Source organism: Panthera leo, chromosome A3 (assembly GCF_018350215.1).
Source record: "Panthera leo isolate Ple1 chromosome A3, P.leo_Ple1_pat1.1, whole genome shotgun sequence".
In the NCBI taxonomy this organism is placed as follows: domain Eukaryota; kingdom Metazoa; phylum Chordata; class Mammalia; order Carnivora; family Felidae; genus Panthera; species Panthera leo.
The window spans coordinates 133,150,552-133,166,702 of NC_056681.1; the positions used below are offsets into that span (position 1 = coordinate 133,150,552).

The 16,151-nt window shown below is 49.6% G+C and overlaps 1 protein-coding gene across 4 annotated transcripts in view; it reads right to left on the minus strand.

Moving 5' to 3' along the window:
* Positions 1-16,151, minus strand: part of ASAP2 (ArfGAP with SH3 domain, ankyrin repeat and PH domain 2) — a 171,365-nt gene that overhangs the window by 68,951 nt on the left and 86,263 nt on the right. For all 4 annotated transcript variants that reach the window (XM_042933708.1, XM_042933707.1, XM_042933706.1 and 1 more), the window contains exons 4-6: positions 4,224-4,298; positions 2,410-2,459; positions 213-342 (exon numbers count right to left, since the gene is read on the minus strand). In XM_042933708.1, the coding sequence (XP_042789642.1) occupies positions 213-342; positions 2,410-2,459; positions 4,224-4,298 (255 nt within the window). The remainder of the gene's footprint in view (positions 1-212; positions 343-2,409; positions 2,460-4,223; positions 4,299-16,151) is intronic.

Consider the following 16,151-nt stretch of genomic DNA (forward strand, 5'->3'; position numbering starts at 1 on the left):
AACTCATCCCACGCTCCAGGAGACTCAGCCTCCCCCAGTAAGAGCAACTGGACAAATGGAGTCCAATCATGCCCCGGTGTGCTGTCTGAAGCCTCTGGAAGTGTGCATTCTCCGCAGGAGTTGACACGCGGTGAAGACCGGCTGCAAGACAGCACCCACCCCCCCAGCTGGCTGCCTGCCCCCCGCAGGAACCTGCACCCCCCAGCTCTCACCTCGCACATCTGGAGCTGGAAAAGCCGCCTCTCCTTCTCCATCTCTTCGGCGATTTCAGCCCCGCTGATCTCGGTGCGAATCATCCCATGCAGCTTGGCATGCTCCTTCTTCTCCTTTTCAATTTTGGTGCTGCAGGTGAAAAAAGCAAGGATAATTTGAGATGCCACCTGGCACGGCAGTCCAAACCAGACCAGACGGGCCTGCGGGGATCCCATTACTCAGCCTGTGAGACAAACGTGCATGAGTCTTCTAGAAACAAGACGGCCTCTCAACTCACCGGAACAGAAGATGCGTGTGGTCATAAGAACGTCACACTTGGCCTTTTTTGGGTACTGACTCAAAATATACTTTCCTAAGCACCTACTTCGTGCCAGATCTGGGTCAGAAGAGGTAAGAGAGCCTGCTTACACCTCAGAGGCTTCCTTCAGGGCAGCGCTCTGTTTGTCCGTCCGTCCGTGTGTCTGTTGGTGTGCCCGCTGAGCCACACACAGGGTGCCATGTGGCGGGAGACTCCCTCCCTCCTGGGATTTCTCCCTGCTGCTCTCCACCCGCCTCCTCGCTGAGTGAGGTCTTGCCAGGGCTCTGCCTCGACTAGGACAGCGCTCTCTGTCGCAGAACAACCCTCACACGTAAATGGTTAAAGAGTTACTTTTAAAAACTATCTTAGAATTATTTCAAGCTCTCACACTCTCAAATCCTGGGATTTTGTGAGTAATTCTGTCCCCACTCCATGTACGTATGTCCTGATTTTACCGAATTTGATCTCATTCCCCTTTCAAACCTTTCCCTTTCAGAACCACAAGAGCCTCTCAGGTAACCTGCTTCAAAATCCCCCTCCGTGCCCCTGGTTCAGAAATGCCCAGAAGCGTCTCCTCTGAGAGGCCTGAGGGCGGCCCCAACAGCAGCTGAATGGAAATCCACCTCTGGCCGTGACCCGATGACTCTGGAGGACTGGCAACAAACCAGCGAGTTTTGGCTTCCTGTCTACACGGGAGGCCTGGTGAGCCTCTCCCTGTCGAGTGCACAGCACTGGTCAGCGGAGGAAGGAGGCTCAGGGCAGGGACAGCAAGCCTGGAGCTTCTCCGGGATGAACAGACCTTCACGTGCTCCAGTTTATTCCATTAGTAAAATCCGGAATTTGGGGATCGGAGCCACTTGGAGAAATTTTGGTGTAGAAATTTAAGATTTCCAGGAAGGGACAAGTATCAGATGTTTGGTATTCCCTGGTTTGAGCTTTGTGATCCTTCTCCACCGAACAGATACCCGGGGCTGGTTTTAAAAACAACACACACACACACACACACACACACACACACACACACACACACACACAAAACCCCAAGTCCAATTAAATACTTGTAGTGACATCTCGAACAGCTTTCTTCTTAACACCTCTCACTTTGCCAGATGGCTTCATGTTAAAGTCTCTCTCTCCACTCAGAAAACTACATTGTTACCCAATGCGCAGTCATTACACAGCAAACATGAGACATTTCAAAACATGTTCTCTCTCTCAAGTATTTACAGTAATTAAAACCACTATCGCTGCAATCACCAGCCCATTTCTAGTGAGCGAGTGGGATTGTCTCCATGCCCACCCGAGAGGTCCTGTCTTCAGGGGGGACCGTGGTGCACATCCAAGAATGAGCTGACCCTTTTCTTCACATTCTTGCAGCAGATGAAGCCATCAAATAAGGCTAGCGTGGGGAGTTCCAACAAGCTCTTTTCTCTCTCTCTTTCTAAACCAAGGGACTGGTGCTTTGGAGAAATACAGACACAAAGCTAAAAGCAGATGGCTCATGCAAATCGCCAGCAAGATGAAGTCTGAAATCGTGCAACTGTCATAAACGGTGATCAAGTAGAGAAAGTGTTTTTTTTTTAAAAAAGGAAAAAAAAAAAAACACACCTCCCGACAAAACCTGGCCTTATCCTTCAATCAGCTTTCCTGAAAATAACCCTCTACACCCGTGATGACATAACAGAAAAGGGACCAGGAACAACTTGTTTGAAGAGGTCCAGGGCGTCGCTGAATTTAGACACCGAGTATGGAAGCATCTGGCACAAACCACAGCAAGACGGTTTTAAGGGAATTCGTCCCTGGGTTAAGGTTTATTTAAGAAAATACCTTTAAGCTATTAAAAGCTCAGTTTAAAGTTAAAAATCTCAAATTACCTACTAAAAAATGGCAACACTCACATTTTTGTTTCATAGTCCTTCCAAGCTTTATCAAAAGGCTTTTTCAGATCCTGCAAACAGAGAGGCATAAATTAAACAGAACTAGTATTAACTTCCGGGCAAGACAACTTACTTATTCCTAGACTGGCCCCGAAAGGAACATTAATTTCTGTAACAAATGACACATGCGATCCCAGGGAAAAGAAAGAGCATGAAAAAAGCACAGGCTTTTAACGAGATGAGCAGACATATGCCAAATGCATGGAGGACAAGAATCCCATCGCACACCCGCTCCCCACTGGCGTATCAACTCATGGCCTGTGGTGTTCGACCCATACCCTGCCCTCTGCCTTAGGACTACTCTAAAATTAAACCCAGAAAAACATTTAATCTGCAAGTATTTTAGTACCTCTCTCTACAGAAAAAAAAAAAAAAAAAAGGCAGGGGGGGACTCTGACTTTTTCTACAACCAGGAGAGATGTAACCCTGATTTGGGCCCCAACAACAAGGATATAAAAGCCATTCACCTTCTCCTGAGGTTTTTGTAGAGAGAGGTACTAAAATACTAAAACACAAGAGAAGGTGAATGGCTTTTATATCCTTGTTGTTGGGGCCCAAATCAGGGTTACATCTTTCCTGTTCGTAGAAAAGTCAGAACCCCCCCTCCCCCCTTTTTTTTCCTACTCTTGTGTCTGGCACTTAGGACCTCGGACGCTGATAAAGCCAGTCTCAAAAGCACACTGAGCCACTAGAAATGCTACCAAATGGCTCCCACCTACTTATGCTCCCTTTCCCAGGGTTCCTTTGTAAGAAAGGACCTCCTTTTGGGGGGAGGGACTTATTTTTTCTCTTTTGACTATTCACTGTCCTCATGACAAGGCCAAGGCTCCTCGCCTGGCATCCGAGGCCTTCCAGGAACTAGTCCTTCCCATCGGGGAAGCCTCGTCTCCTGCTCCTGCACCTCCCCGGACAAAAGCCACATGAAAAGCCTCAGGAGCGGGACCCTGTCGTGCTCCCACGCCTGTACACACGTGTCCCTCTGCCCTCCCATCCTGCTGACTCGGCTGGCGTGTTATTTTAGGACCCAGGGTCGGTCCAGGACAGCGAGGAATGTTCCCCGGGTCCTCCCGGCTCACCAGGCCCAGGGCTCCCGCTGCCCCAACAGCCCGCCTGCGCTTCCCATGTGCCAGACATGACTGGGAATCAAGTGCAGATCCAGTCAAAGAATCTCATCTCCTAACAACTGGGGCACAATCATCTGTTTTTCGTATGACACATCTGTTTGTGCCAGGGACACGCTCAGCGTCTGGTATAGATGCCACTCGAGCCGAATGTTCCTCACTCACATGCTCACGGAACAGTTCACACCTGAGGTCTCTCTTCCCGAACAAGGAACATCCTTTGGAGGACAGAAAGATCAAGTCGGCTCAAGCCGCCCTGGGCCAGATTTTCCTACCGGGAAACCACATCCTGGCCAGGACCTTTCTCCCAGCGGTCAACCAGCCACACGCCAGCCGGACAACCAGACTTCCCCGCACGGGTTTCCCCGCTCAGCTGACAGAGCCCCAAACCGTTCACAGGTTCCCAAAGGGCTGTTCTCTCCCTTCACGCCCCCCTTGCCATCCCACGTTTAGAGCACCAGCAGGAGGACCGGAAAGGCCATGGGTCACCCCTGGTGTGGCTGAAAGGTGGTGCCAAGGTAGCAAATCAAGGGAAACTGAGGGAGCAGGATGCTGTCCTGCCATCCCAGTAAGAACACTGCTGCCCCAACAGGCTGGCGTGACTGCGGTTCTCGGTTCCACGGGGAGCGGGAATCAGGGTCGTTAAGGACATACCCCTTTCACGCCTTTCAGGTCCCCCTTCAGCAGACTGTCCAGAGGGAAGGAGATGATGTTGTTCATATTCTGAATCTAAAAAGCAAGCACACAAAATTCTTATTCGATTTCCTTTTTTTTTTTAATTTTTAATTTTATTTATGTATTTCTTTAGAGAGAGATAGAAAAAGCACGAGGAGGGGAGGGAAGACAGAGAGAGAGGCAGAGAGAGGGGGAGAGAAAGAACACCAAGCAGGCCCCTTGCTGTCACTGAGAAGCCCGATGCGGGGCTCGATCTCATGAACCGTGAGGTCATGACTTGAGCTGATAGCCAAGAGTCGGACGCTCAACCTATTTCCTTTTTAATCTGAAGTAAGAACAGCAGATGTTCAAGAACACCTGGTAATAATTAACCTTCACCAAAAACCTGGTGCATGATCGCTTTACCCATTCCTACGTTCTTCGTGGCGATTTCATTTTGCAAATAAAACTGTAACAAGTCTATTTTTCACAACAGCCTTCTACTACTAAAGTATGAAGTTTGTGGAAAGATAATTATTACAGTGAAGACAAATTATTTCAAAACAACCAATGACAGAATCACTTTAAAGATATCAGAACAGAGGGGTGTCTGGGTGGCTCAGTCAGTTATGTGTCCGACTTCGGCTCAGATCACGATCTCCCCGTTTGTGAGTTCGAGACCCGCATTGGGCTCTGTGCTGACAGCTCAGAGCCTGGAACTCCTTCAGATTCTGTGTCTTCGTCTCTCTCTCTGCCCCTCCCTCACTTGTGGTCTGTCTCTCTCTCAAAAATAAACAAACGTTAAAAAATAAAATAAAATAAAAAAGATACTAGAACAGAATCACAAACACTTCCTGCTATCACTCGTGGCTCTTAGCTCCTGGGCTATGGCTTACTCAAGTCTCAGGCTCACAGACCACAGCATCCCCACGGTGGCCCCCCATGGGGAAAATGAGAACGAAAAAGAGAACGAGAGGGGCGCTTCTGTCTCTTGGTGAACGTGTGGGAGTCAAGGTTCAGAGAGAGGAAAAGGAACGAGTGTGTGTTTGTGGTGTGTGTGAGGTGTGGGGCGCGTGTGGGATGTGTGGTGTGCATGTGTACAATGTGAATGCGTGTGTGTGAAAGCGTGTGTATGTGTTCCTAGTGTGTGTGCATGTGGCTTTATGTGGTGCGTGCACATGTGTATACAGCGTGTGTGGGTGTGTGTATGTGGGATGTGTGAGATGTGTGTATACGTATATAGTGTCTGTACGTGGTGGGGGGTGTGTGCGTGTGTGGTGTGTGTGTATGTGTATTTCTGTGTGCGTATTTATCTGGAGATAAATGAGAAAAGCAGGGAGAGAGGTTTTGAGATCCTCTGTTCCCTTCCCTGAAGCACAAAAGCAAGAGACAGTGACTTAGCAGGTTGTCACCATGGATTAAACCGACCAGAATCAAACCCTCCCAGCACACTCGAGCCCGCGCACACACAGCCAGCAAGGCTGTCCCCGCCGGCTTCAAATGTGAGGGAGCAAAGACACGACGCTTCGGTTAGGAACGTTCAGGCACAGACTCCCTGTGTTCTGGACCCTACAGAGTCCCTCCCCGGCAACAAGCTGAAGACCTGCTTTCTCCTCTCCCCGGGCTCAGGCCACTGCCTTCAGTCAACACAACACGGGTCACTTGGGGATACACACACCTAGGTTACGGGCCTATAAAAAATGAGACACAAGTAAGGACTTTGGAACCATATGCATTTATTCTTACACCTGAGCAGAGGAAACTTAATTTTAGTAGAATTACCTGGAATAGGAAGACCAACTATAGGCATAATTTTTAAGGCGATACGGGATCTGATTTTCATACACTACTCGGCCCCACGAAACTTCAAAACAGAGGGAAGAAATTTACTTGAAAGCTACTGGTAAGGGGCGTGATAATGCACCGAACTGCCAACCTGCCAAATAAATGATCAACTAATGGCTGTCGTTTCAGAAATGCCTCTTTGGGGTAACTTTTGTCCGAGGCTTACACAACTCCGCGTCTGTCACGCACCCGACGCTCTTCCGGGGTACGGCGTAATCAGCTATGAGTGGCGAGCATTAGCCTTAAGTTAGATGTTCGAACGCCGAGACGCTGAGCTGGAGGTGAGGTGTGAGGATGACTGGACGGAACGGGGACAGACAAAAGGCCGTGCCGGTGAGTCAGCTGATGGCACGCACGCCTGGTTTCCACCGTGGCAGGACTAAACACGAGTGCAGGGCGCGGGGCTGCCCCACGCCTGTCTCCTTCCACATCTTCCACGTCTGCGGGCACCCACGTGCGCCCACGCCAGCTGCCACCCCACGCCGGCCCTGCCCGCGGCGGGCGGGTCCCTCACACCGGGATCCCCTCCGCTCCGCCTTTCAGACCAGCTGCTCGCCCGCGGACTCCCTGCGCGCCGTTCTCGCCACCATGTTTTCCGGACCGAGGCAAAGGCTTCCCCTGCTCCTGGCCACCAGCCCCTGGTCTCCGCCTGCCCCGCCCCCTCCTCCGCAGTTCTGTCAGATTCAGCTGGTGTGGTGCCCCTCACCCCTGCCCTCGGGACCCTCCACGGTCCAAGCCCCTTCGCCACGTGTCATCTTCGTATCCAGCCAAGCGGAAGCCTTGGCTGTTCTCTGCTCGTGCTCAATCTGTTCCACCCGCTCAGCGTCTTCCCGCAGCCCCCTGTCCAAAGCCTTCCCCTCCATCAGGCTCCCCGCAGATGCTACCTTCCCCGTGAACATCCCCCAGCCGCCAGCAGGAAGTGATCCCTCCCTCCCAAATCCTCCAATATTCTCTTTTTAAAGAATTTCTTCAGGTCCTTGACGGGTTCTACCCTGCTTCATCTCATCAGTCTGACCCCGTACGTCCGAAAGGACGACTTTCAGTGTCCTTCATGCTATATTCTCCACGGCACCTAGTGCCGGGCCTGACCCGGAGCAGGTGCGTGAGAAACACGGATTGAGTAAATCAATATCTGTAAGCATTTTTCTGAGCATCTAAAGAGAAGAGACAGAATCCAGAGATACATTAATATCTTTAAGCCAAACATCATACAACAAATGCGTATGTGAATTAACTAGTCCATTCGTTGCGTATTTATTTAGCACGTATTTGTAGACAGCAGCTAGCTGGCTACAAAGATACATAGAACACAGTGTTTGCCATCTCAGAGGGAGAATAAATATATACACACCAAGCTTTAAACAGAGAAAGTCTAAGACATACCCCATGTAGCATATTTTACTCTGTACGGACACCAATGGCTCCTTGTGGAAACAGGCAAGAACTTTGGCTCTGAGCAGCCAGGTAGGCTAATCTGAGTTTGGGAAGGAGGTGACTGTCCCAGTTGCTGAGTCTTGAGACACTGCCCTTTCAGTGACATGATCACACAGAGCCATGGCTAACAGAGGCACAGGTCAATTTGGCCCTGAACACCACCTAGAGACGAACCAACATGGCATCATCTTGGACAAGGCAACTGCGAGACAGGGGCCGCAAAAACAGCCCAGAGCGGGGCATCAGAGCCGCCCAGGGCGAGAGGCTGAGACAAAGGCACCAGCACAACTCAATTTTATAGTGGGTTGGCGAACAAGGCGCTTACAGATTAAAAATCTTATTTCCAGAAAGAAGCCTAGTGGATTTGTTACAGGAGGCATGCGTAAGTATGAATGCACACATGAAGTGAGTGAGGAAAGCAAGATCCTCTACAGTGGCGGGGACAGAACACCACACAATTTGGTTTATAAATCTATTTTGAGACTATTTGTTATTTAATTCAAATAAGAATGTAGGTACTGACACACAGGTATTAGGGCCAGAAGAGGTAAACTAAGCTTTGGCATCTAGAGTGAAACTGTCAAGTTGAGGAGTGAAAACTTTTGGAGATCTAAACACACTGACCAGCTTGCTTTCATTCTAGATACTGCAGATGGGGCCCAAAGCCTAGCAGTGACCAGGACATTAAAGAGCCCCTACAGCTGCCAAGGAGATGCACAGGGTCCTTAGGGAGTGACAGGAGAGGAAGCTAAAGAGGCACAGAGGGGTTAGCAGCGAAGATGGATTAGACAGAGCCTCAGTCCCCAGGAACGCACCATTTAATAGGAGGGACAAAGCCCATAATTAAGTAAGCAAACTGCCATGTGGCTCTCAAGAGCCATAAATAAAGCACCACAGAATTTCCAAGAAAAGAAAATTACTTTTAGGCTGGACACCAGGGAAATCTTCGCTGCTCAGGGGTTATGTGAGACGGGCCTTTAAAAGAGGGAGAATTTCATCTTGCAAGACGGAGTAGAGGGTATCCCAGGCAAGAAGTAGTGTGGACAAGCGAGCAAAGACACACACCAGCACGTGAGCAGAGAGAGGAGCAGGGAAGACGATGCCGAAAAGAGAAGGCTGGACGCCAGATTGACTGAGGAAGTTTTGGCCTTTGTTCCAGGTGATTTTTCTTTCTGGAGTTACTCAAATGATCTAAAGTAAGAAACTATTACTTTTCTAATCAGAAAATAATTAGCTTAATTATTATAAAAGAAACAAAGTAGATTAGTGGCTGCCTGGGGCTGGGTGTTAACTGTAAGAGAACATGAGGGGCTGACCTTACTGGGGGCAGAAAACGTCTCCAGGCTGATTTACGGTCATGGCTATGCCACTTGGTAAAATGACTCAAAATCACTTACTCGTATACTTGAAATAGGTGAAGTTTATGAGATGTGAAATACACTTCAATAAAGCCATATTTTAAAAGCAACATACAGGGGTGCCTAGGTGGCTCAGTCAGTTAAGCGTCCGACTCTATATTTTGGCTTAGGTCATGATCTCACAGTTCATGAGTTCAAGCCCCGCACGGGGCTCCACATGGTAGTGTGGAGCCTGCTTGGGATTCATTCTCTCTCCCTCTCTCCCCGCCCCTCCCCCACTTGCTCGCTCTCCTCTTTCTCTCTCTCTCTAGAAATTAATAAAAATAAACTTAAAAAAAACCCGGAAATATACAATTACAAATACAAACAGAATCCCCATTCGTGGATTCACTAACAGAGCTTCCATCCTCCTGGACTTTAGCCTCTCCACTTACACGCTCCGCGTACGTAACGTGCACAGCACAGCAGCATTCTGACTCAGGGTGAGCGTCCCAGGAAATGACTGCTCTGGTCTCTGCCTGGGCCGGAGAACACGTGCACCAGAGCCCAGATGTTCTGTCTTGGCAAGCGTGCCCTGCAGCACCAAGGCCGGGCTCTGGATCTTTCCCTGACTACGTATGTTGGGGCAGCCCCACAGCCTCAGGCCCACAGCTAAATGAGCCATCTTCTGCTCTGGCCAACAAGGGTGTAAACCACAGCCAAAAGACTAGTGCACATCCTTGTGCTCAGCAGCCCCAGCCTCAACTCATGAGTCATGAAATTTTTATGACCTATGGGAAGAATTAAATTATCCCTGGGTAATCCAACTAGAATATTTCCTTAGCGCCAAGCAAGCACTGGGCTTTTCCCTTCTGCTCCGACTTACTTTTTAACAAGCATATTACAAAAACCGGCTTTCTGAAACATCAAGTATGGTCTGAATGTAAGTTCTTAATCTTACACTGCTATTAACTATGGACCTAAATACCAATAGCAAAGAGGCAATCTTTTCTTTTTCTTTTTTAAATGAAAGCTCTTATTTAACTCAAGTCTACACCCAACTTGAGGCTTGAACTCATGACCGTGAGATTGGGCGTCACATTCCGACTGAGTCCGCCGGGCATCCTGCAGATTGGCAATCTTGAAAGTAACAATCCTCCCTTCTCTCTCTTCCTGGCTTCACCTGATAAGATGAGGCCACATGGAGTCAAAGGCGAGCAATCTCACAAGGAGAAATACAACGATTCAGTCAGTAGGGCAGACAGGGCTAGAACAACCTCAAGATCAAGAACAACCTCATATGCCCTTGCCACCGACCGGGGAACTAAAATGGACAAAGAGATGAGGTGGGGACTGGGAGAGACAGAGCCAGCCAACAGCTGTCTTTCCGTGATGTTCTTCCTAATTATTTTACATTTTTGTTCTTAAAATTCCTGGCCTCTAGCTTTGTCACTTCCATACTCTGTATTTGCACTTTCCCTCCTATGCTGCCTCAGCTCACAGGGTGCCATCTCACCTGCTACCTTAGCTCTAGTCGCTGGTGATCCAGCCAGAGCTCTACCCTTGGTCCCACGTGTACAACCGACCCCGGGGAACCTCAGTGCTGCCTTCTCCTTGACTTAGGCAGAGCAAGATGGCCTTGCCAAAGGAGATCCATCTAGAAGCCTGAACCTAGACAGGATGCTCCTATCATAGCTATCTTTAAGAAGCAACATGAGGGGTGCCTGGGTGGCTCAGCTGGTTAAGTGTCTGACTTCAGCTCAGGTCATGACCTCACAGCTCCTGAGTTTGAGCTCTGAGTCAGGCTCTGTCCAGACAGCTCAGAGCCTGGAGCCTGCTTCAGATTCTGTGTCTCCCTTTCCCTCTCTGCCCCTCTCTCCTGCTTGGGCTCTCTCTCTGTCAAAAGTAAATAATAAATGTTAAAAAAAATTTAAGGGGGCCTGGGAGGCTCAGTTGGTTAAGTGTCCAACTTCGGCTCAGGTCACAATCTCAGTTTGTGAGTTCGAGCCCCATGTCAGGTTCTGTGCTGACAGTGCAGAGGTTGGCGCCCGGAGCCTGCTTTGAGTTCTGTGTCTCCCTCACTCTCTGCCCCTCCTCTTTTCACACTCTGTCTCTCTCTCAAAAATAAACATTAATTTTTTTTGTTTGTTTGTTTAATTTAAGAAGCAGCACAAGAAGAATCACAACAGAAAAAGTCCCTGGGCAGACTTCCTACCTCTGGGCTGATGAATCCAGAAAAGAACAGGTCTTCCCAGGGCTCTCCTCCAAAATCCTTAATAGAGTCCAACTCTCTTTGGGGATAATTAGCTTGTCCTTAAAGGATCAATGTATCACTATATAAAACATGGCCAAATAATCTTACCTGAGATTTACCTGTGTCATGTAAGTTTATTGTAATCTGCCTCATTCATGAGAAACTGGAGAGGTAGGTAATACTTTGAGATCTGTGGAGTTTTCCTTTTCTTTAAAAATTTTTAAGTCATTTATTTTGAGAGAGAGTGAGTGCACAAGCACACATGCAGGGGAGGGGCAGAGACAGAGCGAGAACCCCAAGCAGACTCTGCACTGTCAGTGAAGAGTCTGAGGTGGGGCTCACCCTCATGAACCGTGAGATCATGACCTGAGCCAAAATCAAGTCGACACTTAACGTAATGAGCCACCCTAATGAGCTCCCCTCTTTTCTTTTTCTAATTTTTTTTAATGTTTATTCATTTTTGAGACAGAGAGAGACAGAGTACGAGCAGGGGGAGGAGCAGAGAGAGAGGGAGACACGGAATCCGAAGCAGGTTCCAGGCTCCGAGCTGTCAGCACAGAGCTTGATGTGGTTTTCGAACCCACAAACTGTGAGATCATGACCTGAGCCGAAGTCAGACACTTAACCGACTGACCCACTCAGGAGCCCCCCTCCTCGTTTCTTTGTAACATGAGCAAATGCTGCTCAATCACCGAGTTAAACAAGTAGAATCGAGGCTTCAAAGAGAGGCAAACCATGTGTCCAGCTTTGGCACAGGGCCAGCACCTCCCTGCCGGGGTGGAGGGCTGCAAAAAGACCTCGGACCTCATTGCTCCAATTAAGGGCATGGTTCTTAGTAGAGGTTTCTATATTAGTAAGGATAAGCACATATGAAACTCCCATCACCTGCTGGAAGCTTCACGTTATTTCCAGGAGCCAGAGCCTAAGACCCAGGAGGGCACGTGGGTGGTGTTGCTAGGGTGTTAGAGTAGCGGGGAAGCCTATACACCCGTGGTAGCCACTGGCTACGTGCACCCACTCTCACTTAAAATTACATCAAGTTAAAGACCAAGTTCCTTAGCTGCACTAGCCATATTTCCAGGGCTCAAGAGCCACAGCTGGTTACTGGTTGATTACACTGGACAGATGTAGACCATTTCCATCAGTGCAAAAGTTCTACTGAACATCAATGCCTTATACCAATAACTTAAACGTTTTTAAGCAGCTTTATAAAGATGTAATCGACACGCAACTAGCTGTACACATTTTAAGATGTACAGTTTGCTAAGTTATGACACATATACACACACACCCATGAAACGGTACCCAAGATCCAGACAGCGAACACATCCATCCCCCAAAAGTATCTTTGTGCCCCCTTTGCCAGCCCCAACCCCCTGCTCCTCACTTCCTGGGCTGCCACTGCTCTACTTCTGTCACCACAGAACAGTTTGTGTTTTCTAGAATCTTATACATATGGAGCCGCGTAGTACGTGCTCCCTATCGTGGCTGCCTGCGTAACCGCGCTGAGCGCGAGCACACCTGCCTGGAGAGCCATCCACGGCCCGCTCCTTGTCCTCGGAGCAGTCCACGGCCTGGCTACACCACCGTCGGCTTATCCAGACACCTGCCAACAGACTTCTGAGTGCTTTCCAGTTTGGGGGCTACAACAAATCTTACAAATAAAGGTGCCACGATAGTTCACGGGATGGGACTCTCAAATAGCGGTCGTAAAGGCCTTCTCAGAAGGTGACATTTGAGCAGAGTATGAAGTGAGGCCCCGAGCCCTGGGAGAATCCGGTGGAAGAGACTTCCCAGCAGAAGGAATTTCTCACAGGAAGGCCCTGTGGCAGGAGTGTGCCTGGTAGGTTCAAAGTTTTCTATGTGCTTTCCAAAGGCTGCTTCCCTGAACGAATGGGCATCCAGGCAAAGAGATTTTGCAGAAGCAGAAGCCGTTAGGTAAAATGGTCCAAATCTTTAAATGGCACTGGGCCGTTTGATCTCATTTGACCCTTACAACTGTTCTGAGAAGTATGTACAGTTATTCCCATTTTACAGATCTGTAAAGCAACAGAGGGCTGAGTCACCCCCTCGGCCCCCGGACCCCAGTGAGAAGAAGCAGAGTCGAGCTGAGAGGCGGGAGCCTGAGCTTGACCTATCATTTCGCTCCCAGAGACAGCCTCATACACATGACCCGAGAGCAGAGCAGGAGAAGTTGGGACACTGAACACAGGCTTCTCTATGAGGGGCCGTCTCCGTCAGAATTTCCCTCTGGTTCCTTGATACACAAGGGGAACCATCAGGTCACTTTGCTTTTGGCGTCAGCGAAGAGACTTCGCCCCCCGCTGCCAGCAGGGGTCTCCCGTGCGGGGCACCGGGGACACAGGCTCCCAGGCCGCCTGCTGTGGCAGCAGAGCCCCGCCGCTGATTTGTTTAATTAAAAACGAAGGGAGGGGAGCCCACGCTGATCTTGAGTTAAGTCTGACACAAACTGAAAGATCAAAACCAGCCATGTGCCAAAAACACACTGGCGACTTTCACGCCTGAGACAGGAGGGGATACGGCTGACCTGGTTTCTGCCTTGCACGCTGCGTCTCTGCCAGTCACACTGCTCTGATCTTTCACGGTTCCGAGTGGAGAGAAAATGGTGACCCTCTGCCCCTCTTTTCCATTCGACGCTAGGTGCTAAAGCTGCACACTTCGGCCCACCTGCAGCCATGCTGAAAACCGCGGACGGCCAGCTCCGAGGCTCAGGGGAGCACCGGGAGAACCCAGGATGTGTGCCATCCCAGGATTCCACAACTTCTCCTGAAGCCCACACGCTGTGAAAGTTAAGCCATCGACCAAAAATGAAAGCACCCTTTCAAACTTCTTACCTCCTAGCATGCAAGGTTGGGAGATCCTTGCTGGGCTCACAGAGGCCCAAGCATCAGCGTCCCTCTCCTTGGGGGTAAGAAGCCTCGCAGGCACTTCACCCCACTGTCCTCTAGGCTAGCTGGCTCCTGACCGGCGAGGTCAGCATTACAGGGAAACTTATCAGACATGCACATACTCAGGAACTCTCAGAACGGGCCCAACGAAGTGTTCTCACAGCTGCCCGGCACCCGAGTCTGAGAACCACCATTCAGTAGGTGCGGCAAGGGGCCGTGATTTTTACTTGAACGAGTTCCAGGTGGTGCCGGTGCTGCTGGGCCCAGGACTGCACTTAGAGAACCTCTGGTCTAGAGCAATGCTTCTCCACCTGTGTGCCTACTTGTCCCTTGGGGACCTTATAAAGATCCTGGTTCTGCAGACCTAGGGGACGAGGGCCTGGCAGTCTGCATCTCCAAGAGGCCCCAGAGGATTCCACTATGCCTACATGTTCTGTAAACTGGAATCTAGGATATGCAAGCACAGATATGGTTTGCCAAGTTTTAGATTTTAAGGAATGATTGATTAGTAGCTGAAAATTCCCAAAGAGAGGGGAATGCACACAAAGAACCTAGGACCTTGAATTGATCTATATAAATCCACTGATGACACCCCACAGGGGCAGGGACGGGACTCCTGGCCGAGCAATTTGCCAACAGGAGGGGACACCGGGAGCACAGCTCAGAGACGCCCTCTGTACCATCAGCCTCTCACAGCCACCAGCCCCGCCCCTCTGTCACTTTCTCCCTCCCTTACCAACCTCCCCCAGCACAGTGAACACCTGCTGTCGTCTCCTCCCTCTAACGCTTCTCCTCGTGCTACCAGAACCTGTCCTCTGCTTTTACACAGTCAGGGAAAAGGTCACTGTGGCCTCTTGGTCACTGAGGTCACTCATCAGGGCTGTTCCTCCAGCTCTCCGGCTGCCAGGATCTCGTGGACCCTCTGCCTTCATTCATATCTTCTACCCCCATCTGTCCACACATTACCTCTTAGATTTCACAAAAGCTTTTTTTTTTTTTTTTAAGTTCAAGGTCCCCTATATCATGGTGGTTGTCCCTTTTAATAGCCAGCAATTGAGATCAACTACAGGATGGTGAGAGAGAAGACAAACCCTGTTTTGAGTTCATTATTATGATTCAATCAATCATTATATGAGTATGTCATAATAGTGTGTCCTCTGTGCACCTGGCAAGTCATTAAAGCTACGCGCAGGACATGTTCATAAACCTGCAATGATGCTCGTGTGCAGATAGACCTGAAGACTCCCCGGCCCCATCTCCACCCCAGGGACCCAAGGACCCAGGCGGGGGCCACACCCTCAGGGCTCTGTGGCATTTGCACAGTGGCCACTGGAGCACACACGGCTTCTAATAAAAGCATCTGTGTGTCCCCGGCCAGATGGCAGCGTTTACTGCCTGGAGAGCACCAGTGGGCAGCCAGTCACCCCCCTCTGTTTCCCACCCCCAACTTTCCCACTTTCTCTGACTTCCACAAGTCAGTGTGCCATGAGGATTACAACGAGGCAGCCCTGACGTTCAAGAAAGAAAGACAGAGAAAAGAAAAGAAAAGAAAAAAGAAAGAAAGAAATATTATTGAAGTACTTTTACATATATTAGGTGTCTGTGCTACAGCCAAGACATGGGGCCCTCAGATTAGCTTTACTGCTTTTGTTGTTCTGGTCAAAGTTAAGGATGTGTTTTCTTTTCTGGTCAGGGATCTGGGAGCGTAGGGAGAAGCATACAGTGCTGAAGTCTTTGCGAGTCTAAGACAAAGCATTTCCCGCTGCGTATCAGGCCAGTTAAGAAATCAGTGCAAAGGTTTCTAGGCGTCCAAAGTAACCGTCAGTAGGTCTGTCCACAGACTCCATCCTCCTGGAGAGGCTCTAGCCCTCCTGCCCTCCTCACTCAAAGCTTAGAGATTTTTACTTTTCATACAAGCCTACGGCCAAGTTAGCTTCTAGTCCAGCAACCAGTGCTGTGGAGCAAGACACCGTGGGGGCAGGCGCCGGCAGAAGCAAAACACCAGCAATTAGCAGGGAAAGGAGAGGACACCAAAATGTCAGAAATGGAAAGTGCATAGTCTGGCACCAATCGAGGGGCAGAGAGCCCCATACGCCATGGACAAGACACTAGGGGTTTCTCTGTACTTCAGCGTAGTTCATTAATTTAT